The sequence below is a fragment of the Aquarana catesbeiana genome, linkage group LG07, assembly GCF_042186555.1.
Source record: "Aquarana catesbeiana isolate 2022-GZ linkage group LG07, ASM4218655v1, whole genome shotgun sequence".
In the NCBI taxonomy this organism is placed as follows: Eukaryota; Metazoa; Chordata; class Amphibia; order Anura; family Ranidae; genus Aquarana; species Aquarana catesbeiana.
This window is the reverse complement of record NC_133330.1, coordinates 242,020,705-242,047,126: the sequence shown is the minus strand read 5'-3', so window position 1 is coordinate 242,047,126 and position 26,422 is coordinate 242,020,705. Positions and strand designations below refer to the sequence as shown.

General features: G+C 40.3%; 1 protein-coding gene across 1 annotated transcript in view; it reads right to left on the bottom strand.

Annotated features, from left to right (window-relative positions):
- Positions 1-991: 991 nt before the first annotated feature.
- Positions 992-26,422, bottom strand: part of HFM1 (helicase for meiosis 1) — a 441,821-nt gene continuing 416,390 nt past the window's right edge. The window contains exons 31-33 of the mRNA XM_073592028.1: positions 18,509-18,582; positions 12,476-12,573; positions 992-1,282 (exon numbers count right to left, since the gene is read on the bottom strand). Of these exons, the coding sequence (XP_073448129.1) occupies positions 1,005-1,282; positions 12,476-12,573; positions 18,509-18,582 (450 nt within the window). The 3' untranslated portion in view covers positions 992-1,004. The remainder of the gene's footprint in view (positions 1,283-12,475; positions 12,574-18,508; positions 18,583-26,422) is intronic.

The following is a 26,422-nucleotide window of genomic DNA, read 5'->3' as shown; positions in this document are numbered from 1 at the left end:
AGAAAAATATTATACTGACAGTCCAGAAGTATTATTGAAGTCTATTGTATTTCATTAGGCCGTTACACACTAGTGTGAGTTCCTTCCCTGCATGTCTGGGCTTGTTTAGGGAAAATGTCCATTTCAGTCTCATGTCTTGGGGCATTCTTTAGCAGTAACATTGCACAGGGGGATGGAGAGGGTGGATGGAAGGGATCATAATTTACTTTATATTGGTTAGACTAGTTAAGCAAGAAAGACAAGCCTTGTGAGGTCTAATTTTGTTCGTTTATCTTTTCTTTTATTTTTATTTTTTTTTAACTACTTTTGTCCTATTGTACATAAATATCTTTAAAATGTAATTACAAATTTGTGCTGACATTGTGAAAAGAATTTAAGTATGTTTACTAAATTACGTTTTCAAAAGGAGAGGCACCAGACAGCTTTTAATCAAAAATCAACCTTAGAGTGTTATTTCACTAAAAAAAGATGGCAGAACATTGTACTGATATCATGCAGAGTATTTTACCAAGCGTCATTTTGAAAAGAGACTACAGGCAGCCGGTAATCAATAAAAAAAATCAACATTAGAGTATATTATTTTACATATAACAGATATAAGTTACACCCTGGCCTCCAGCCCTTTCTGTACACACCGATGTAGTCACTGGACCTTTTCCCAGGGTCCTGGGAAAGCTGAATAACCCAAATCTCAAATGTGATTCAAAAGGATCGCAGGAGAGGACCCAGTAAAATCACCGTTGCTTGGGGGAAATTCATCAGGGGCTAGATTTTGCAGCTGAATTTTGATGCAAGGTCCACTTTAAGACAAAAGGGTAGGGACATGAAGTTTCATTACCTATAAATGGAGGCCAGAGCTAAAAACATTATTGGGAGGAAAAGGAAAGATTGTACATTTTTACACCTATGTATGCAAATGATGTATGAAAATGATTGTGCACTCACTGTTATGCCCCTTTTCCAACAATACAAAACACTTTCTGCCCTCAGAATCCAAACTCAAATCACTTTTGAATTCCTACAACAAATAAAAATAAACTTTTGAATTTTATGTTATTTTTACCTAAAACAGGTGTTTCCACTGATGTCAGAAAACTGTTGTCGACAGGCAAACTGTCATCATCGAAATCATCCCAGACATCGTCTCCTAAATCAAACGTCACACTGGCAGATTCCACAGGCCATGCACTGTAGTTGCCTTCCTCAATAAAATTGTTCTGATATTCCGTAATGTTTTTACTCTGCTGATTTCCAAAACCTTTGTTCAGAGAATACATGCAACCTGGCGAACCAAGACATAAATACAATTCAGTGTACACTGTACAACACTGTACAACATACTACTTAAAGTAACATTATTTTGAACAACTGCACTTCAAAGAATCTCTAAGATTATTTATAACCCTCAGTTTGAGAATTGTGGGCTGCCCCCATCATGCACTGTTTTTAGAAAATTGAGACCTTCAGCCAGAGAGAGCCAATAATTCTGCATATTGCAGAATATGAGACTTCAGCTAGTATGATTATGCTTATTGGCTGCTAAAAGCAGCAGCATTTCAATACAGGCTTGCTTAAACCAATGCATTTGAAAATGTTTGTATTTCACATGCACTTTCAACTGGTTTTACTGTGGTTTTATGTACATTAATGTACAATTTGCAAAATGTTTTTGCTCAATAGACTCAAAACTAAAAATAAGTAATTATTTCTTATTTTAGAATAATGGGTAGAACCGTGCAAACCATTCCTTTATGAGCTTTGGTCAACTATACATAGAGAAATGCTGGTTTATAGCACAGATCCAACATAATATTATAGACATAGCATAATATTACAGAGCCATTTATTCCAAACTGCATACAGCGGTTTCTGGCTTGTTGGCCATTATCAGTGCACTACAGGGAAACAATTGTTCCTATGGAGTAGGACCTGGGGAACAACACAATTGTATAACCAGACAGGTTATGGTGACCTGGGCTAAAAGGTACAAATAAGCCCTCCACTGAACCTGCTTTATGAAACAGAGCAGAACTCTCTTATAACAGAAAGTATCTACATGTCTGTATTCTTTCAACAAATCCAAAAATGATGGAGTTTATTAATTTTTAAATCATGTTTTAGGTGTAGAAAAAAACTCTTTTACTGTACGTCCTCATATCAATATGCCAATTTGCCTTACTCTAGGTCTCCACTGACTGGGCATGCGTGGTGAGGTCCCGGATAGGCCGGTGGTCTGTGCGGGAGGTGGCCCATATCTGCACCACACAACGTGCCCAGGTCCTCCCTGTGCCCTCCTTTCTGGGCATGGGTGGACCTATTTTCTGGCCTGAGTGCCTTGCGGGCTCCGAGTGTAGACCTGGGGCTCTCTTCCTGTTTGCGCCCCAGTCTGGAGCGCGACGGGACAGCCGTGGCGCGATGGCGGTGTGATGACGCGGGACGTGATCCTGCCCCTTGCGTGCATGCTGCCGCCGCACACCATGACACTGGGGTACTCCCTTTGGATGCTGGGTGCTATCAACCAAGGCGTCAGCATTCTGCGACCATCAACCAGCTGATTCCATTCGTGAAATTGGCGATCCGGTAATTGAACAACCTGGGTAGGTATTTATAATAATGAATGAAGAAGCCTGGACAGCCGCACACCGGAAGAAATTTCATATGCCTTTAATCGTAGAACAGGAACATGAAGTACACAAGACACCACGGCAGAGTAGTACAGCGACCGGAGCCCTGGAAACCCTCGCGGGTCCAGCCACACAAAGAAGAAGAAATCATCCATAAAAAACAAGGAGAGGCGGCACAAGAACTCCAAGCAACGTACATTATACTCTGCGAGGCAAAACAAAGAAATAAATCAGTGTTCTCAACATCTCCAAAAGAACCATGAAAGAAGAGGAAATAAGCCTTTTGGCGAAAGGTTTGAACTTTTGTCCAAACAGACATTTTGACTAGTTTGGGACCATTCTGGACGTTAACAAATTTTCACGTATCTTAACCCTCAGAAAACATTATTTTGACCTTCCACCAGAAGGAGAGGAAGTCTCTTTGGGTGCTTGTGATACAGGTGAGCCTCTCCCTTCACCTAAAATGTTTACTGAAGTCTGTGCATTACATGACTTGATCGACTTAGCCGAGGAGTCAGATCCATCCCCCCACAGATCCCATTGATGCACAAAATAAAATATCGTTTAAAATTAGATCGGATTTTTATCCAGTGGCATCTAGGGGGAAGGATTTGGATCTATTCCAAAAAATGGTACAGGGTCATTTGACTCGCCTAGCTCGTAGTTGCCATAAGAGACCTGTCGCTGATAATTTAACCTCGGATGAGAGATTAGCACTTAAAAGGTTAACAGCAGATGACAGCATTGTTATTAGGCATGCAGACAAGGGTGGTATTGTAGTGGTATTAGATTCAGAAACATATAATCAAGAGGCTTTACACCAGTTATCTGATACACACATATATCAACCACTCACATCCAACCCTATATCCCCCTTTAAGAAAAAAAATATCTGCCCTCCTTGATAGGGCAGTACAGGAAGGTCTTTTTTCTCAGAAAGATAAGGAATTGTTAATTCCGGAGTATCCCATCATGCCGGTTTTTCACCATTTGCCCAAGGTCCATAAGGGGTTAAATCCCCTTACAGGACGACCCATTGTCGCTGGCATAGGCTCACTTGGGTGAATGGGTAGACGCTCAGCTTCAGCCCTTAACCACCAGCTTGCCGGGTTACCTGAGGGATACCAAGCAATTGCTTGATAAACTCCAATGGGAAGATAATTATAGGTGGATCAGTTGTGATGTTACCAGTCTATATTCCAGTATCCCACACCACCTGGGTCTCCAAGCAGTTGCTTGTTTTATAAAAAGGTCAGGCAGGTTTTCTTTGGTACTCCAGGATTTTATTTTACAAGCCCTGGAGTACCTGTTAACACACAATTTCTTTGACGGACGCTATTACCTCCAGAGATGCGGGGCCTCTATGGGGGCAAAGTTTTCCCCTCATTAGCCAACTTATTCATGGGTTGGTGGGAGAGGTCTCGCATCTTTGGACAGGATAGCCCCTGCCGTTTGGATACGGTGTTTTTCTGACGTTTTATTGATGATCTCCTGTTCATCACATCTGATGAGAATGCAGATCTTAACACCTGGCTCTCATATTTCAATGATAATACTTTAAATTTGAGATTCACGGGGGTTCTACAGGTCAACACCATTGAATTCCTGGATGTGAGAGCACCTACCCTAGGTTGTTTCCTCTCACCTAGTCTATTTTTGACTGGTCAGTCGAGGTCAAATTGGTTAAGTTTCACAGGGAACTTCAAATGTGGTAAAAAAGCTGTAATTATTGTTGCCACATTAAAAAAGGTAAATATATCCAGTCTTGCACCAATGGTAGAACCTTTAACATCTCTTCTTTTATTAATTATAATACTCAATATCTGGTATATGTCATTACCTGTGAAATTTGCCAAATCCAATATGTAGGTCGGACGACACTCTGTCTTAGAGATCGACTGTATAACCATTTACATGACATTGAGAAGGATAGGTTAAACTAATGTAGCCAAACATTGGATTTTTGTACATCATAAAGATGTATCAAGCCTCATTGAAAAGATTGTGACTCCCATTAGGGGAGGAGACAGATTCCAGTTACTTTGCAAACGTGAAGTATACTGAATATTTTCTTTGAACACTAGAATTCCGCCAGGCTTGAATCTTGAATGAGATGTTTCCCACTATTGATTAAGCTTGTACCTGCCGCATTCCTCTGTTCTCTGCTTTCTGTCCTTTGCTTTCCGTTTTTTGTTTTTTGTCCTCTAGGATTTATGCACCTTTTCACTGTTACTTTGTTTGTCTTTCCATCCGATCCAGTGTTCATACTGGTTTGCTTGGTCTGACGGACCTATTTCTTCACCTTTTCTTTCCCTCAACCTTAATTTTCCATGCCTTCATTAGTTTCAGCTCTAGTTTCAGTTTTACTAGACCAATCGCTAAGGCTGACATACAGTAATATTCTTCCAATTCAGACATCGCTGTGTCTATGGACACAACTCTTTCTTGTCTTAGCCCCTCCACCTTTTTCCTTTTGTTCTTTTTTAATGACTCCATGTTAGACGCTGCTTTTTAGGTTGCCTCTCAAGCTGTTTGTTAATAGGTACCATTTCCATTCATTTATATTTATACTTACATTTATACATAAGTACAGCCTATAATAATTATACATAATCTTGGAACGGTTTTCCTTTGTTTTACATACAGAGCCATTTAAGAGAGTTCTATTTATGGGGCCCGGTTAAGTATTATCATTAAATATACTATACGGATGTCCATTCTTCTTCATTCTGGTTCAGGACAGTTATTTTTCACACACTTTTAATCATCGAACTTTTGACAACACATCTGTATAAGGATTTTGAAGTTTATAGCTTATGACTGTCCTATAAGCACGGTATTAACCCTTGCATATGATGTTCTTATATGTCGATATGCCCATTTTTATTATTTTTTGAATGCTTGTTTTTGATATATTTGTTTTTTCTTTAGATCATGGGCCATATTGCCACGGATTACTTGTACAGATGTTTGTGTTTACTTTTTCTTTCAGCCACTGAGATCACGGCACTTGTTTAGTTTATTGTGTCTTCTTCGAAATACATAGTATACATGTCAACAAATAGCTATCTTTATTAAATTAAATATTTGGGTAGTTTTACACTTTATATATCTACCATTACTATGAGCCCTTTTTTCCTTTTTGTTTTCTCTTTGATGGCCTTACACATACCCACTGACGTCAACTTATTATCCTGTAGACATTTCTGTGCCCAAATTTTATGTTTAAGCATTTATTTATACAGATTTATCTCATATTATGGACATATCCTTTATGACATATATCCATTATTATTGTTATTACATTTTATTTTTTGCATTTGTCATGCTCCATTCACTTTCTTCTTCTCCCCCTTTTTTTTCTTTTGGGGGTTGTGGTTATTTATTTTATTTTCATTCACGTTTTATTATAAACACTATTTCTGGGCTCAGCGGGCCCTCAGAACATCACTTTTTGTATTTACAGTGGGGACGGAAAGTATTCAGACCCCCTTAAATTTTTCACTCTTTGTTATATTGCAGCCATTTGCTAAAGTCATTTAGGTTCATTTTTTTTTCCTCATTAATGTACACACAGCACCCCATATTGACAGAAAAACACAGAATTGTTGACATTTTTGCAAGCTTATTAAAAAAAGAAAAACTGAAATATCACATGGTCCTAAGTATTATACTCAGGTGCTGTCCATTTCTTCTGATCATCCTTGAGATGGTTCTACACCTTCATTTGAGTCCAGCTGTGTTTGATTATACTGACTTGGACTTCATTAGGAAAGCCACACACCTGTCTATATAAGGCCTTACAGCTCACAGTACATGTCAGAGTAAATGAGAATCATGAGATCAAAGGAACTGCCTGAAGAGCTCAGAGACAGAATTGTGGCAAGGCATAGATCTGGCCAAGGTTACAAAAAAAATTCTGCTGCACTTAAGGTTTCTAAGAGCACAGTGGCCTCCATAATCCTTAAATGGAAGACGTTTGGGACAACCAGAACCCTTTCTAGAGCTGGCCGTCCGGCCAAACTGAGCTATCGGGGGAGAAGAGCCTTGGTGAGAGAGGTAAAGAAGAACCCAAAGATCACTGTGGCTGAGCTCCAGAGATGCAGTCGGGAGATGTGAGAAAGTTGTAGAAAGTCAACCATCACTGCAGCCCTCCACCAGTCGGGGCTTTATGGCAGAGTGGCCCGACGGAAGCCTCTCCTCAGTGCAAGACACATGAAAGCCCACATGGAGTTTGCTAAAAAACACCTGAAGGACTCCAAGATGGTGAGAAACAGGATTCTCTGGTCTGATGAGACCAAGATAGAACTTTTTGGTCTTAATTCTAAGCGGTATGTGTGGAGAAAACCAGGCACGGCTCATCACCTGTACAATACAGTCCCAACAGTGAAGCATGGTGGTGGCAGTATCATGCTGTGGGGGTGTTTTTCACCTGCAGGGACAGGACGACTGGTTGCAATCGAGGGAAAGATGAATGTGGCCAAGTACAGGGATATCCTGGACGAAAACCTTCTCCAAAATGCTCAGGACCTCAGACTGGGCCAAAGGTTTACCTTCCAACAAGACAATGACCCTAAGCACACAGCTAAGATAATAAAGGAGTGGCTTCACAACAACTCCGTGACTGTTCTTGAATGGCCCAGCCAGAGCCCTGACTTAAACCCAATTGAGCATATCTGGAGAGACCTAAAAATGGCTGTCCACCAACGTTTACCATCCAAACTGACAGAACTGGAGAGGATCTGCAAGGAGGAATGGCAGCGGATCCCCAAATCCAGGTGGGAAAAAATGGTTGCATCTTTCCCAAAAAGACTCATGGGTGTATTAGATCAAAAGGGTGCTTCTACTAAATACTAAGCAAAGGGTCTGAATACTTAGGACCACGTGATATTTCAGTTTTTCTCTTTTAATAAATCTGCAAAAATGTCAACAATTCTGTATTCTTCTGTCAATATGGGTTGCTGTGTGTACATTAATGAGGAAAAAAAAATGAACTTAAATGATTTTAGCAAATGGCTGCAATATAACGAGTGAAAAATTTAAGGGGGTCTAATATTTTCCGTCCCCATCGCATACACTTCATACATATTTTAGATTATTATTATTTACTTTGATTATTTAATAAACACTATTCTTACTTTCACATTTTTTATTTTAGTTCATCACCAGATTCATGCTTTATACATATCGTATATACTCGAGTAAAAGCCGAGGCACCTAATTTTACCACAAAAAACTGGGAAAATTTATGAATGCTAGAAATGCGCAGCTACTGTAAGTGGAAAAGAGGGTCAACAATGCCCATTTGCAGCCTCACTGTGCCCATTTGCATGCCTCACTGTGCCCATTTGCAGCCATAGGTCCCCCGAACTTCAAACTTGGTAGTTAAGGGTTCCTAGATGCCCCTTAGCTTCAGCCAAAATTTGGGGTCTCTGGACCCAAAGGATCCCGAAATGACATTGCTGCAGATAGACACAGTTGACCGAATTTGGGGCTCCATATCTCGGGGCCACTTGGTGCTAGGAACCCCACCTTGGATATGTTGTAGTGCTAGTTCCATTGGGTTTGCACACCAAATTTGAGGTTCCTAGCACCAAGTGGTCCTGAGATACGGGGCCCCAAAGTCAGTTCAGAAAATGTCATTCTTTGCACCAGAAAAGTGCTTGACTCGAGTATAAGCCGAGGGGGGCACTTTCAGCACAAAAAAAAATGTGCTATAAAACTTGGCTTATACTCAAGTATATACAGTAGTCATGTTTCTTCATGCTATGAAGAAATGTTTCGTCAGCTATGAGTAAGCACTCAGTTTAAGTGTGAAACGCGTCAACTGTTATTCTGTACTACTCTGCCGTGGTGTCTTGTGTACTTCATGTTCCTGTTCTACGATTAAAGGCATATGAAATTTCTTCCGGTGTGCGGCTGTCCAGGCTTCTTCATTCATTATTACCTATACAGGCATTAGCCAGCACCTGGGGCTCTTCCTTCAAGTCTGGAGGTTAAGGACGCATGTATTTGGGCTTGGATCTACCTGAGTGGTGGAGTCAATATTACTTCATTGGGTAGGTATTTAATCTCTTCTCCAAGCGGGCCAGCCATTATAGCTTGTGGCTGGCGATCTAAAGGACACACTGCAGTGGTAAACAACACAGGTATGATTTTGGGACACTCCCATCACCAACTTCTTTTTACTATTCTGATCTTTATGACTGGGGAATCTGTCTATTGGTTAATATGGGCCAGTAAACTCTCTCCCATTTTATACTGCCCTTATATTTGTCCAATAACAAATACTCACCTTTTCTGACATTTATGCTTACTCTCTCTAACAATCCAGTATTCCTCTACAAGTACCCCCTAAAGATATACCTTATTTAAGACATTCCTGACTGATTGATGGTCCTTTTTTTGGGTAGCATCCCTTTCTGGGGTCCTTTTGTGTTCAGCCCTGCTACCATCAGGCACCCCTTCTGGCCACGATACCAGTGGGCCTACAGTCAAGCTTTCCCACCCAGCACAGCCAACACCTTGGCATTCAGTCAGTGTGTACTATGCTCTTTTGTAAGTACTATTTGCAGCCTATATAATGTATATACTAAAATACTCTATAATAGATACAGTCTGGTGTAGAATCTGTTCTTTACTGATTAATATATTAACTATGCTACCTACTAATACAATATGTTTGTATTTTAGAATTCAATGATACCCATTTGATAAATACCTCTAAAGAAGGACTTACAAACAGTCCAAAACATGTCAGGTGTCCATGCAACTATGCATGGCAGCTAGCCTGACACTATTAATGGGTAGCCCTATGTCCGCCATGCCTTATGTGATGTCAAGGGTATTTTGATGTTATGTACTTTTAAATTTGTTATACTTTGTAATTTTGATGTACTGTTGTTAACTTTTACTAAACAAGATGTATAATTAAAAATATGTTTTTAATAAATATAAAATATATATATTAGTATTTAGAAGAAGAATTTTACAAAAGGGCATACAGTATATACTAAAGGTTATATTAGCAGTGGGGCTGGCAGTGGCTGTGTGCAGTAATGTTTGCACTGCTCGGGGGATGGCATGACGCAAGCCACCCGCTTTATAAACAATGTCAGCTGACCTGTCTGGCCGATGGAAGTGAGTGTACACCAATCACCCTGGCAACCAATGAACAACAAAACATGGCAGTGGCATCTAAAGGTAATGAAGCTCACTAAAAAAGAACCCTGACTCCAATATAGTAAAAACTACAAAAATACCAAAAACAGCACTGTTTCATAGAAACATGACTGTAGCTACAATCGGAATATTACTTATAAGTAATTATACTTAAAAAACATGTATACACGCCATCCCGCGTCCCTGCTAATTCTTGTAGGTCACCCATCATATTCACAAAAATGCACAAACCTAATGAAAGACAACTGTATAGCAAAAATGGCAAAATATACATTTTAAAATTAAAAATAATAAAAAATGATATCTACCGATATAAAACAATTAATATCAAACTCGTCATTCAGGCCTCCCAACACGAGACCCTTGGTTTCATGAATCCAATGAGATTCCCTGCGGCTGAGCTGATGAATGAAATTGCCACCTCTCCAATGTTTTATAACCCTCTCAATGCCCCAGATTTTGAGACCTCTGGGGCTTTGATCATGGACCAACTTAAAATGCTTAGAAACATTGTGAAATTCCTGTGATTAAGCAAGCTACCGGCATTTATCCATTACCAGTATGTGATCCTGTTGACCTTACCCCTTAAAGGGAATTTCTGTTTTGACCTGACTGATTTACTCAGGGGTCAATCGCTTGAGGTGAGCGGCCAATATTCTTGGTGGTGGAGGTGGTCACAAAAGTCACCAATTTTATCCATATATCACTAATATCACTGTACACTTGCTGGGTTCTGTCGATCATCTCAGGATAATTTTATATGAAGAGCATAGACTGTTTCTGTGTTTCATTTTTATTTTTATTGTCTTATTAGGATTGTGTTGTCTCGTGTTTACTTACTGTACTGTTTTTCTAGATAGACTTATTTTTGGGATTTGATATTTTGACTCTCAGCTGCTGTATTAGGTCTTATTTGCGCTGGTTGATTTCTTTTATTCAATATGGTAATAGGCATAGGGTTATATTGGATGTGGCATCAATAAGAGCTGTATGCATTTAGTGGATTTCTTCCACTCATCAAGAGCAGGTGCGGGGTGTAAGCAACTACCAGATTACATTCGTCATGTAATGGAATACATGATGAATGTAATCTAGTAGTTGCTTACAAAAAGGAGGTAGGGAGGGAAGGGAAAGGGAGGTAAAGAGGAGGGGGGAGGGGATTCTTACTTGCAAATCAACATGTGGATTCCAAATGCGGTACTAGGAGCTGAGAATGCAGTGGGGAACATAACTTCCGGGAGCTGTGGCAGAATAGTCCTGCGGCAACGGGCCGGCACAAACAGCAGTTAACAAGCGTCTAAAGGCTAACCCCCAGTAGGGGATGCAGAGTGATACCATACACGCTCCAAGAGATTTTTGTGGAGGGTGATTAGAAACGTACGAGTATATATAGTTACTTCTGTTAGGTGGAGGCAGTAAGCCAAAAATACGGTAACCATGAAAGTAAACCCAGGTGCAATATAAAAGATAAAATGGTGTCTGAAAAGTGGGTGACAAAAGTGAACATCAGAAGAACACCTAAAGTATCCCAATAGGGAGAAAGAGTAGTACCTTGGTCCTAGAGGCAGAGAGCAAGATCCAAAAGAGTGCATGTTGTCCCAGAATAGCAGAATAGCAAGGGACAAGGAGAGTGAGTGCTCCACCTAGAAGTGATATTTGTGCAGCTGCAGGGCCCTTCCAACGTCACGCTGCGTATCCAATGAGGGGGTGGCACCCGTACCCGAGCGGCTAATGTCACTCGGCAGTTGGCGCCTAAACACTCACAGATGGTAAAAGCAGGTGGACAAACAACATGCCGGTACCAAGAGTGACACCACACGCACGGCGCATAAGGCGTGACGCCGACACGCATCGAGTGCCCCGCCAGCACCCAGAGAGCAGGGGAGGAGGTGTCGCAGCTTCCGGAAATAAAGAGAAACACCCCAGTCAGCTTGGACACCTGACCACACATGGGGAAAAAAACTGCAATATAGTAAATTAGTATAAAAATATTGTGTTGAGGTAGATCTCCCCTGTATAATGATTACACCTCCAATAAAAAGGATGGGGGGGGGTGGATGGAACAGCCAGCTCAAACAATATGATATGCATAGACTGAATGAGCTATAACATCTATAGCCGCGTGCTTCCGTCCCTAATATCTTAATAAAAATATTCTCCTTTTTATCAGGTTACAATGGCATTTTCCTTTTTTGACTAAGATATCAGGGAACATTGTCATCAATAATATGTGCAATACACCAAGAGATTGGTACATTTAGAAATCCTGAAAAGTATTCTTTTTTGAAAAAAGTATAACTGTGTTTACCTGCAAGAATTTATCTTACATATGATTTTGCCTTCAGAAGTAGTTTTTCACTTTAGTGTGAATTGTTGCTTCATCTAATCTGACAAATTAATTTAAATGTTAATCTTCAGAGCTATGGTATGAAACAGATATATGAAGCTAGACCTAACATCCAATTGGATGCCTTGCACAATATGAAATAAAGTTAGCTCTGCTTATTGTATCTCATGATAAAATCAAGTGTATGTAATGGAATAAATTTACCAAGTTGCAATTTATTATAGTGTATAGCAACATCATTAGCTCATCTCATAACTTAGTGCAGAATTCAGTCATAAAAACGACACACTGGAATTATTTTTGCAGCTCCTATTCAACCTACTTGCTCCATCTGGTGGCTGATTAGTATAACTTCTTTGATTACCATGAAAAGGCTCTTGTTTCACTGTTTGTGCTGCTGTAGCTGTCAATGATGGTGGCCTTCATAAGGAAAAATGAGCACACATTATAACAAATAATTAAATAAGTGTGCATGTGTGTGTGTATATATATATATATATATATATATATATATATATATATATATATATATATATATATATATATACACAAGTGCATCTCAAAATATGTAATATATCATCAAAAAGTTAATTTATTTCACTAATTCAATTCAAAAAGTGAACGCTTATATTTTATATAGATGTGTTACACACAGAGTGATATATTTCAAGCATTTCTTTTTTTCAACTTTGATGCTAGTGAAAACCCAAAATTCAGTATCTCAGAAAATCAGAATATTACATAAGACCAATAAAAAAAGGATTTTTAATACAGAAATGTGGGTTTACTGAAAAGTATGTCTATGTATGGTATAGTATGCACTATACCAATACTTTGTCAAGGCTTCTTTTGCATAAATTACTGCATCAATGCAGTGTGGCATGAAGGTGATCAGCCTGTGGCACTGCTGAGGTGTTATGGAAGCCCAGGTTGCTTTGATAGCGGCTTTCAGCTCATCTGCATTGTTGGGTCTGGTGTCTCTCATCTTCCTCTTGATAATACCCCACAGATTCTCTCTGGGGATTAGGTCAGGTGAGTTTGCTGGCCAATCAAGCACAGTGATACAATGATCATTAAACCAGGTATTGGTGCTGGTACTTTTGGCAGTGTGGGCAGGTGCCAAGTCCGGAAAATGAAATCATCACCATAAAGCTGGTCAGCAGAGGGAAGCATGAAGTGCACTAGATTTCTGGTCTGGGCCTGGTGATCGGTTCTGGCGAATGGGAGACTGTCCCCTGCCTGTAAGTATAAACACAGACAGGGGAAGTGATGTCATCTCCCTACCTGAAATTCTTTTCCGTTCCAGAGAGAGCAGAAAGGACATCCAAATGTGAGTTGCACCAACACTACACTGACACAGTACACATAGGCACACATTTCACCCCCTGATTGCCCCCCCCCCCCAGTTAACCCCTTCACTGCCTGTCACAGTGTCACCAAGTGCAGTTTTCATATTTTTCTTTGATCACTGTACTGGTGTCATTTGTGACACAGCATGAATCAGAATCAGCATGAGGGTACTTAGTAGTAGGCCCAGATAGGTCTAGGGACCCCCCTCAAACCCCTCTAATAAAGGTGTAATCCCTTCATCACCCCCTGTCAGTGTGTAGTTAGCTAGTTACTGTCACCGTCAGGTTTTTATAGCGTCAGGGTACCCATATATTGCTGACTAAAGGTTTAACCTCCTGATTGCCTGGCGGATGACATCAGGTTTTAGCGTCAGTTAGGGTCTGCATCCGCCCCAGGCAGCGTCAGATTAGTGCCAGTAGCGCTAACACCCATACACTCACCATACACCTCCCTTAGTAGTATAGTGTCTGAATGGATCAATGTATTTGATTTGATTGAACTCTGTTGTCCTCGGGGTGACCCTGGATTTGTTCGGCCATACAAAATTCGGCCCCCTCGTAAACCACTTCAACCAACAGGTTGCAGTCTTGTTTACTCCCGATCAAGTTGTCTGCGTTGATGAGTCCCTGATTACATTTTCTGACCACTTGACTATCAAACAGTATCTTCCCAGGAAGTGTGCCAGATATGGGGTCAAGATTTATAAGCTCTGTGACAGGGCAACAGGCTATACATATAGTTTTATGGTTTACGAGGGAAGAGATAGTCATGTGTAGCCAGAGAACTGCCCAGACTACATAGGGAGCGCTGGTAAGATTGTGTGGGAGTCACCCTTATTCAGAAAGGGGTACCACTTGTACGTGGACAATTATTACACAAGCGTGCCACTTTTTTGTCACCTTTTTGATTGTGGAAATGGCGCAAGTGGCCCAACTTCCCAACGCAAATGCAGTGAGCTGGCTGCATGAGAAGCATTTTCCATATATCCTCCCTGGTACCCCACCCAAAGAACATCCCAAAGAAGATGTCGTGTCTGCAGAAAACGCAGATTTAGGCGTGATACCCACTTTTATTGTCCCTCCTGTCCTGACCTGAACCTGGTCTCTGTATCAGTAATTGTTTCAAACGCTACCACACGCTAGTGGAGTATTATCGTAAGGTACAGCACTACACAGTCCTAGGGCACACTTACAAAGATGAGATGGCCATCACATTTTGAGAGACCCTAACCTGGAACGTTTACAGTTACAGTTTACAGTTTATATAAAAGTGAAAAAAAAAAAAAACACAAAAAAAGCCAAAAAGAGTTGTCGTTTTATTTTTCTTCTCTCTCTATTGTTCTCTCTCTTATGCTTGCTCTCTATTGTTCACTCTCTATTGTTGCTGTATTTCAGAACTATAAATTTTTTTTCTACTGTGTTTTATTGTATTTGCTTTGCAGGTATGGTATGTCTTACTGTTATACTGTAATGTTACTTTGTTTTATTGTTAACCATTATTTGCTTGGCAGGTACGCCATTCAGCTGCAGCACAGGTTTATTTATTCTGACAGCAACAGCGTTTGCTCCCACAATATGTAAAGCCGTGACTCCAATGCTGTAGGAGGTGATTTCACCACCACAGTTAAAAAAAAGGGCATATATGCCAAAGCATGGGGGCAGGGGTGGAGAGGCGATTTGCTCCTAACATTAGGGGTGGATTGCCCCCATGCTTTGGCATATATTTTTTAGGCACAGATTGCGATAAAAAAAAGTTATTTTATTGAGTTTATGTTTTATTGTTACCATTGTTTGCTTTTCTTTTCAGTTAAGCCATTCAGCTGCAGCAATGATTTATTTATCTTGACAGCAACAGTGTTTGCTCTCATGATACATAAATCAGCGACTCCACCACAGTTAAAAAAAAAAAATGGTCATGTATGTGGGTGCATGAAGGTATTCTAATGGTGGGCATACCCACCGATCAATCTCTTTTTTTTTTTTTCATGCAGCCCACAGGCTGCATGAAAAAAGAACATTACAATTTATGTCCAATAAGGACCAGCAACGTACTGGTATGTTGCTGGACTTAGAATGGTATCATTCATCTTGGTATCATTCTTTTCAGCCAGTGGTCGGCTTTCATGTAAAAGCAATCCTAGCAACTAATTAGCCTCTAGACTGCTTTTACAGGCAATGGGAGGGAATGTCCCCCCCCCCCCCTTCCGCCGTCTTCATGGTTTTCTCGGGCTTTCCTGTCCCACCAGGGAACCCGAGAATGCAGCTAGTGATTTCCGCCAGCTGACCATAGAGCTGATAGGAGACCAGAATGGCTCCAATCATCTCTATCTCTATGACCTAAGAAAGCGGAAGCTATGAGCATTTCTTGACTTAGGTTTCGCCGGATATAAACAGCACCATTGGGAAATTGGGAAAGCATTTTATCACACCGATCTTGGTGTGGTCAGATGCTTTAAGTGTAGAGGAGAGTTCTAGGGTCTAATAGACCCAAATTTTTTTTAAAAAAGGAGTACCTGTCACTACCTATTGCTATCATAGGGGATATTTACATTCCCTAAGATACAAATAAAAATGATAAAAAAAAAAATGAAAGGAACAGTTTAAAAATAAAATAAAAAAGCCAAATAAATAATAAAAAAAACACCCCTATCCCCCTGTGCTCATGCGCACAGGCGAATGCAAGCGTCGGTCTTGTGTTGTATGTAAACAGCAATTTCACCATGCATGTGAGGTATCACCGCGAACGTCAGATCGAGGGCAGTCATTTTAGCAGTAGACACTGAAAATGTATGTAGTCTGTTGCCGTTGCACATTTGTGCGCAATTTTAAAGCATGTCCTCTTTGGTATCCATGTACTCGGCATAAGATCATCTTTTATATTTCATCAAACATTTGGGCAATATAGTGTGTTTTAGTGCATTAAAATGAAAAAGTGTTTTTTCCCCGAAAAATTGCGTTTGAAAATCGCTGCACAAATACTGTGTGAAAAAAAAATTATAACACCCACCATTTTAATTTGTAGGGACTTTGCTTTAAAAAAAATATATAATGTTTGGGGGTTCAAAGTAAGTTCTAGCAAAAAAATAATTTTTTCATGTAAGCAAAAAGTGTCAGAAAGGGCTTTGTCTTCAAGTGGTTAGAAGAGTGGTTGATGTGTGACATAAGCTTCTAATGTTGTGCATAAAATGTCAGGACAGTTCAAATCCCCCCCAAATGACCCCTTTTTGGAAAGTAGAAACTTAAAGCTATTTGCTGAGAGGTATGCTGAGTCCATGGAATATTTTATATTTTGCCACAAGTTTCAGGAAAATTACAATTTTTCATTTTTTTTACACAAAGTTGTCACTAAATGATATATTTTTCAAACAGGGCATGGTTATATGTGTAATTACACCCCAAAATACATTCTGCTGCTTCTCCCGAGTATGGGGATACCACATGTGTGGGACTTTTTGGGAACCTAGCCACGTACAGGACCCCACAAACCAATCGCCGCCTTCAGGCTTTCTAAGGGCGTAAAATTGTGATTTTACTCCTCACTACCTATCACAGTTACGGAGGCCCTGAAATGTCAAGATAGCACAAACCCCACCACATGAACACATTTTAAAAAGTAGACACACCAAGGTATTTGCTAAGAGGCATGGTGAGTATTTTGCAGCTCTCATTTGTTTTTGAAAATAAAGAAAAGGAAAAATTTTTTTTTTTTTTTTTCAATTTTGAAAACGTTGTGACAAAAAGTGAGATCTGTGGCAAAATATAAAAAATCCCATGGACTCAACATGCCTTTCAGCAAATGGCTTGGGGTGTCTACTTTGCAAAATGGGGTAATTTGGGGGATTTTGTGCTATCTTGGCATTTCATGGCCTTCAAAACTGTGATAGGTAGTGAGGAGTGAAATCAAAAATTTACGCCCTTAGAAATCCTGAAGGCGGTGTTTGGTTTTCAGGGTCTTGTACGTGGCTAGGCTCCCAAAAAGTCTGACACATGTGGTATCCCCATACTCAGGAGAAGCAGCAGAATGTATTTTGGGGTGTAATTCCACATATAACCATGGCATGTGTGAACAATATATAAATAAATATCATTTTTTTCAATTTTTTGGTCTTTTTCCGTTTATATCGTAAAAAATGAAAATCACAGAGGCAAATACCATCAAAAGAAAGCTCTATTTGTGGGGGGGGGATGCAAATTTAGTTTGGGTACAGCATTGCATGACGTACAATTACCAGTTAAAGCAGCGCAGTGCCAAATTGTAAAAAGTGCTCTGGTCATTAAGGGGGCAAATCTTCTGGGGCTGAAGTGGTTAAAAAAACTTTTTTTTTTTTTTTTTATTAGTCTTATGTAATATTCTTATTTTCTGAGATACTGAATTTGGAGTTTTCACTAGCTGTAAGCCATAATCATCAAAATAAAAAAAAAGAACAAAAAACGAAAAACGAAACTGAAAATCTCTTCAATAGATACTAAATCAATAAGTGTGTTTTAATTGTGTGTTGAATTGTATACCCAAAAATTAACGTTTTCTTTTTCAAGAATGGATAAATGACTTTCATTTGTCTCTATGTGACAATTTTGCTAAAAGGTTGTACTATAACCAAGCTAGAAGCATCTCAGATTGGTCACAGTTTGCCATAAAGTTCCCTTATACCAAGCTTGATATATCCAAATATTTAAAACGTTTTACCAACCAAGATGGAACACTCTGATTTTTGAGCACCTGTAGTCCTCTCTGAATACCAATATCATATTTTATTTAAAAGTAAGGTAAATAACAACGTAAAGAGCAAAAAGGGTTGATCCACATGGAAAAAAGAACTGTGGTTCAAAGGTAAAAGGTATGGTACAAAAAAAACCAGTAAATAGGTTGATATATCAATTGAAGGTATAGATTTAGTGAAAATGTTAAGATTAGATAAAACACTAGTCCATAAACAAATAAAATGGGTAAACACTGTAAATAAAACTATTTTTGGCTAATAATGTTATTGCTTGCACTATCTTACCGCAAAATGGCATTTATGGCAGGTTTAGGTGTATATACAAACTTCTGTAGACTTGCAGTCATCTCACCTTGCATCTGCATGTAGTAAAATTTAGTATGCTGTACAATGGTATAACAAAATGCAGCAAATTTGAAATATAACAAAATACTTTAATAAACTTCAATTGAAAACAGAAAAGTAAAAACTAATAAAAATAATTTTCTATGGAACCTTAAAAATACATTTGAATTCTGTAGTGCTGATTTCTGAAAAGTAAAAAAAAAAACTAGACTAAAAGTAGTGAAGTGGCCCACAGCAAATAATGTTTTATCTTTTTAGAACACAGTAAGTCTCTATTCACACTAATTTGTTTTTTTGATGCATTTTGCAGGGAAATTTTTTAACATTAGTTCCTATGGAACATGTTCACATCAATGCATTTTTGTGCCTCTGCGTTTTTGGAAAGGGTTGGGGGCTTTTTTTCCCTGAAAAATGCAGTGTTTTGAATGTAACAGACTTCAATAGACCTGCATCCAAAACGCAAGTACTGCGTTTTTACCACAGTTTTGCAGCGATTTGCGTTTTTATTTTTTACACTGTATATAGCTGGTTGCTAATGCTTGCTAAGGAGGGGGCTGGGAAGCCAGCCACCTCATCCTTAACAACCGATGAGTCATCAGCTGTCAGAGGGCTTCCCACTGAATGTAAAAAAAAAATTGCCGGCTAAAAAAAAAATTGTGAAAAAAAACAGCATGGGGACCCATTATGCCCCGGGTGGTGACGTTAAAAGGGGGGCCTCCAGATGATGTAATCCAATGGCCATGCCCCCATCGTTATCTAAGAAATGTTTGACATTGGTGCGGACAGATCAGCGGGATGCAGCATCAGGGGAGGGTCATCGGCGGGAGCGGGATGCAGCATCGGAGGAGGGTTGTCGGCGGCAGAGGAAGAAGAACACCGGACAAAGAAGACAGAAGAAAGAAGAAAAGCAGAAGAAGAAGCAGGAGAAGCCCGGAGGATGAAGATGCGGGAGAAGATGGAGGAAGACCGGAGGAAGAAGCAGAGAAGATATTTTTAAATAAAAGACTTGTCAAAAACTGTCTACTGTATTTCTTTACACTACCCTACTTTTTATGGTGAATGGGTATGGTGTACAACTTACCCCATACTCATTCACATTAGGGGGGTGGGATCTGGGGTCCCCTTGTTAAAGGGGGCTTCAAGATTCCGATAAGCCTCCCCGCCCGCAGACCCCGACAATCACCGGGCAAGGGTTGTCGGGAAGAGGCCCTTGTCCCCATCAACATGGGGGCAAGGTGCTTTGGGGTGGGGGGGGCACAGAGCCCCCTGCCCCAAAGCACCTATCCCCCCATGTTGAGGGCATGGAGTCTGGTATGGTTCAGGAGGGGGGGCGTTCACTCGTCCCCTCCCTTTCCTGACCTGCCGGGCTGCATGCTCAGATAAGGGTCTGGTATGGATTTTGGGGGGACCCCACACCATTTTTTTTTTTAAATTTGGCGAAGGGGGTCCCCTCCGAATCCATACTAGACACAAGGGTCTGGTATGGACCTTGGGGGACCCCATGCTGTTTTTTTCACAATTTTTTTTTTAGCCAGCAATTTTTTTTTTTACATTCAGCGGGGAAGCCTACTGACAGCTGATGACTCATCGGTTGTTAAGGATGCGGCGGCCGGCTTCCTGGTCCCTTCCTTAGCAACCAGCTATAGGGTGCGCATTTGTTTTCAATAAAGGCAATACACTGCAACATGCATACACAGTGTATTGTTGTACTATGCATTTACACACAGTACAATGTAAATGCAAAAGTGTGAAAGAGCCTTAACGCCATTTTCATCAAAACACACAGTTTTTCCAGGAAATTTCTTTCAGACTTTTTTTTAATAATATTTTTATAGACTTACTGTTCTGATTTACTAAAGATGTAAAGGCATTTCACTTTGCAAAGTGAATGTTCACTTAGCTTAGTAAATACAGTGAAGCTAGGGGCATGCCCAATTTCTGGTATTTGAGGATGCAATTTCGAAGGCCTCTCTCTGAACATCATCTCCACCACCCTTAAATCCTGTCTGTAATCCTGTGAATATATTCTCTGGCTATCCCTGGACTGTTCACGAGAACACTTCTGAACCCTGGGATGGTGATGATTGGGTAATTTGGAAAAAAAGACCCTGACTGCCAAATTTGCATGGGACCCAATCCTAGATGGCCCCGAAAATAAACTAACAAAGCATTTGTCTGATGCAGCCAACAAGTAGTCATCCAAGGGACCTGACCACAAGAATTCCTCTGCACTGCCTGTATGAGACTCTGGGGAAAAGCCGGAGATCATTTCACCTTGTGACCCTGATGATCAGAAACGGACCATGGAAGAACTCTCTAAAATGCTGTACTCAAATGAAATTTATATAATTTTTTCACACAAATAGAGTTTTCTTTTGGTAGTATTTGATCACTACTGTTTTTTGTGTTTTGTTTTTTTGTGCTATAAATGAAAAAAGACTGAAGATTAAAAAAACAAACATTTTTTACTTTCTGCTAGAAAACATCCAATAAAAAAAAAATTAAAAAAATAATTTCTTCATATATTTAGGCCAATATGTATTCTGCTACATATTTTTAGTAAAAAAAAAATCCCAATAATGCCCCGTAAACACGGTCGGATTTTCCGACGGAAAATGTGCGATCGGAGCGTGTTGTCGGAAATTCCGACCGTGTGTGGGCTCCATCGGACTTTTTCCATCGGATTTTCCGACACATAAAGTTTGAGGGCAGGCCATAAAATTTTCCGACAACAAAATCCGATCGCGTCAATTCCGACCGTGTGTGGACAATTCCGACGCACACATGCTATGAATGCTCAGAAGAAATTCCGAGACCGAACAGCTCGGTCTGGTAAAATTAGCGTTCGGAATGGATAGAGCACTTTCGTCAGGCTGCAATCTTTAAAATTGTTTAATACAGCGCATTCTTTTCTTCTTTATAAAGCTAGAAGAATGAAGTAGTTTTGCTTCTCATATTCACACAGACTTCTCACAAACTTCTTTCTTTATTATTTATCGTGATTCCCTCGATATATTTTGATTTGTCACATCTGATCAAAAATCTTTTTTTTTTTTTTTTGGTTTTGTGTTTTTTTTCAAGGCTGATTTTTTTTTTTTTTTTACTCCAGAATATTTTTGTGTGTGTTTTGTGTGTCAAGTTACCACAACACCATTATTATCTTGTATTATTTAATCTCAAGGAGGTTGCTTGGTGTTGGTGTCTCTTGTTAATTTCACATTGTAGTTTACAAATGTACCTGCCTCCTCACAAACAAACTGTCCTTTTGAAAGAAAACACACATAGGCGAGTATAATTGAACCAAAAATTCCTTTATTAACCACTTGAGCCCCGGACCATTATGCTGCCTAAGGACCAGAGGTCTTTTTCCAATTTGGCACTGCGTCGCTTTAACTGCTAATTGCGCGGTCATGCAATGCTGTACCCAAACGAAATTTGCGTCCTTTTCTTCCCACAAATAGAGCTTTCTTTTGATGGTATTTGATCACCTCTGCGGTTTTTATTTTTTGCGCTATAAACGGAAAAAGACCGAAAATTTTGAAAAAAAATGATATTTTCTACTTTTTGTTATTAAAAAAATCCAATAAACTCAATTTTAGTCATACATTTAGGCCAAAATGTATTCGGCCACATGTCTTTGGTAAAAAAAATGTCAATAAGCATATATTTATTGGTTTGCGCAAAAGTTATAGCGTCTACAAACTAGGGTACATTTTCTGGAATTTACACAGCTTTTAGTTTATGACTGCCTATGTCATTTCTTGAGGTGCTAAAATGGCAGGGCAGTACAAAACCCCCCCCAAATGACCCCATTTTGGAAAGTAGACACCCCAAGGAAATTGCTGAGAGGCATGTTGAACCCATTGAATATTTATTTTTTTTGTCCCAAGTGATTGAATAATGACAAAAAAAAAATTTACAAAAAGTTGTCACTAAATGATATATTGCTCACACAGGCCATGGGCCTATGTGAAATTGCACCCCAAAATACATTCAGCTGCTTCTCCTGAGTATGGGGATACCACATGTGTGGGACTTTTTGGGAGCCTAGCCGCGTACGGGACACCGAAAACCAATCACCGCCTTCAGGATTTCTAAGGGTGTAAATTTTTGATTTCACTCTTCACTGCCTATCACAGTTTCGGAGGCCATGGAATGCCCAGGTGGCACAAACCCCCCCCCCAAATGACCCCATTTTGGAAAGTAGACACCCCAAGCTATTTGCTGAGAGGCATATTGAGTCCATGGAATATTTTATATTTTGACACAAGTTGCGGGAAAGTGACACTTTTTTTTTTTTTTTTTTTTGCACAAAGTTGTCACTAAATGATATATTGCTCACACAGGCCATGGGCATATGTGGAATTGCACCCCAAAATACATTTAGCTGCTTCTCCTGAGTATGGTGATACCACATGTGTGGGACTTTTTGGGAGCCTAGCCGCGTACGGGGCCCCGAAAACCAATCACCGCCTTCAGCGTTTTTAAGGGCGTGAATTTTTGATTTTACTCTTCACTGCCTATCACCGTTTCGGAGGCCATGGAATGCCCAGGTGGCACAAAACCCCCCCAAATGACCCCATTTTGGAAAGTAGACACCCCAAGCTATTTGCTGAGAGGCATGGTGAGTATTTTGCAGCTCTCATTTGTTTTTGAAAATGAAGAAAGACAAGAAAAAACATTTTTTTTTTTCTTTTTTCAATTTTCAAAACTTTGTGACAAAAAGTGAGGTCTGCAAAATACTCACTATACCTCTCAGCAAATAGCTTGGGGTGTCTACTTTCCAAAATGGGGTCATTTGGGGGGGTTTTGTGCCACCTGGGCATTCCATGGCCTCCGAAACTGTGATAGGCAGTGAAGAGTGAAATCAAAAATTCACGCCCTTAGAAAGCCTGAAGGCGGTGCTTGGTTTTCGGTGTCCCGTGCACGGCTAGGCTCCCAAAAAGTCTCACACATGTGGTATCCCCGTACTCAGGAGAAGCAGCAGAATGTATTTTGGGGTGTAATTTCACATATTCCCATGGCATGTTTGAGCAATATATCATTTAGTGACAACTTTGTGCAAAAAAAAAAAAAAAGATTTGTCTCTTTCCCGCAACTTGTGTCACAATATAAAATATTCCATGGACTCAACATGACTCTCAGCAAATAGCTTGGGGTGTCTACTTTCCAAAATGGGGTCATTTGGGGGGGGGTTTGAACTGTCCTGGCATTTTATGCACAACATTTAGAAGCTTATGTCACACATCACCCACTCTTCTAACCACTTGAAGACAAAGCCCTTTCTGACACTTTTTGATTACATGAAAAAATTTTTTTTTTTGCAAGAAAATTACTTTGAACCCCCAAACATTATATATTTTTTTAAAGCAAATGCCCTAGATTAAAATGGTGGGTGTTTCATTTTTTTTTTTCACACAGTATTTGCGCAGCGATTTTTCAAACGCATTTTTTGGGGGAAAAAACACACTTTTTTAAATTTTAATGCACTAAAACACACTATATTGCCCAAATGTTTGATGAAATAAAAAAGATGATCTTAGGCCGAGTACATGGATACCAAACATGACATGCTTTACAATTGCGCACAAACGTGCAGTGGCAACAAAATAAATACATTTTTAAAAGCCTTTAAAAGCCTTTACAGGTTACCACTTTAGATTTACAGAGGAGGTCTACTGCTAAAATTACTGCCCTCGATCTGACCTTCGCGGTGATACCTCACATGCATGGTGCAATTGCTGTTTACGTTTGACGACAGACCGCCGCAGCAGCAGGGGGCGACAGGGGTGCTTTTTTTTTTTTTTTCTTTATTATTTTTTTGCTTTTTTATCTTATTTTTAAACTGTTCCTTTCATTTTTTTTTTTTTTTAATCATTTTTATTGTTATCTCGGGGAATGTAAATATCCCCTATAATAGCAATAGGTAGTGACAGGTACTCTTTTTTGAAAAAATTGGGGTCTATTAGACCCTAGATCTCTCCTCTGCCCTCAAAGCATCTGACCACACCAAGATCGGTGTGATAAAATGCTTCCCCAATTTCCCAATGGCGCTATTTACATCCGGCGAAATCTAAGTCATAAAATGCTCGTAGCTTCCGGTTTCTTAGGCCATAGAGATGTTTGGAGCCACTCTGGTCTCTGATCAGCTCTATGGTCAGCTGGCTGAATCACCGGCTGCATTCTCAGGTTCCCTGTTGAGACAGGAGAGCCAGAGAAAAACACGGAAGAGGGTGGGGTGGGGGGGGCATTCCCTCCCACGGCTTGTAAAGGCAGTCTAGAGGCTAATTAGCCGCTAGGATTGCTTTTACATGAAAGCCGACCACTGGCTGAAAAGAATGATACCAAGATGATACCTAAACCTGCAGGCATCATTCTGGTATAACCACTCAAATTCGTGAATGGCGTACCTGAAGACAAAAAAATGGTTAACAATAAAGCACAGTAAACGGTAAAGTATAAAAAATTGCAGACCTGAAAAACAAACATGATAAAACATAATAACAATAAAACATTGCAGAATAGAATACAGTAAAAAAGAGCAGAACAATAGAGAGAGAATAGAGAGAGAGAGAACAATAAAACGACAACTATTTTTTTTTATTTTATATTTTTGTATGTGTTTTTTTTTTTTGTTTACACTTTTTTTTGTAACTAACTTTTATAACTGTAAACGGTTCCAGGTTCGGGTCTCTCAAAATGCGATGGCATCTTGGGAGACCCTGTGAAAGTGTGCCTAGTCTGTGCAATGCTGTACCCTACGCTAATACTCAACTAGTGAATGGTAGCATTCAAAACATTCACCAATGCAAAGACCAGGATTGTCAGGACAGGAGGGACAATAATAGCGGGTGTCACGCCTATATCCGCGCTTGCTGCAGACACGACATCTTTTTTGGGGGGGTTCGTTGGGTAGGGGTACTCGGGAGGACATAAAAATGCCTCTCATGCAGCCGACTGCATTTGGTTGGGGATGTGAATGGGGGAAGTACGGGCGCTGCAGAAGCGGTGGGTTCCCAATTAGGATTGGCGAATGCAGCAGGAAGGGCACTATGGGCACGACGGGCCTGTGTTTGTCTTTTTGGTGGCAGCAGGACACTACTTGTGCTTGCCACCTCACCAGCTTGAACTGCACTTATGGGACTCGCCACGTCACCAAGTGTTACTGCAGTGCTGGTTTGACTACGACCGGGGTGTGCTAGGCCGCTGGTGCTTGCCAGTTCAATAAAAAGCTTCCAAAAAAACTGTTAGCGATCGCAGGGATCAGGCCTGACTCTGCGAATGCTGCAGTTATGTGTTTAGTGTTTTGTAAGTGACAGTGATCGATCAATACTGCACTTGGGTGGGCTGGGCTGGGCCGGGCGGAGGGGCAAAACGCAGGTGCTAGCAGGTATCTGGGCTGATCCCGCTAACACTGCGTTTTTGGGAACCCTAAACTGCTGGGGACGCTAGTATAGATCTGATCGGATCAGATATTGATCCGTTCAGATACTATACCACTAAGGGAGGTGTACGGCGCGTGTATGGGTGTTAGCGGTACTGGCGCTAACCTGACGCTGCCTGGGGCTGGTGCTTGCTAGTTCACCAAAATGCTACCAAAAAAACTGTTAGCGATCGCAGGGATCAGGCCTGACTCTGCGAACGCTGCAGTTATGCGTTTAGTGCCTTGTAAGTGACAGTGATCGATCGATACTGCACTTGGGCTGGGCCGGGCGGAGGGACAAAACGCAGGTGCTAGCAGGTATCTGGGCTGATCCCGCTAACACTGCGTTTTTGGGAACCCTAAACTGCTGGGGACGCTAGTATAGATCTGATCGGATCAGATATTGATCCGTTCAGATACTATACCACTAA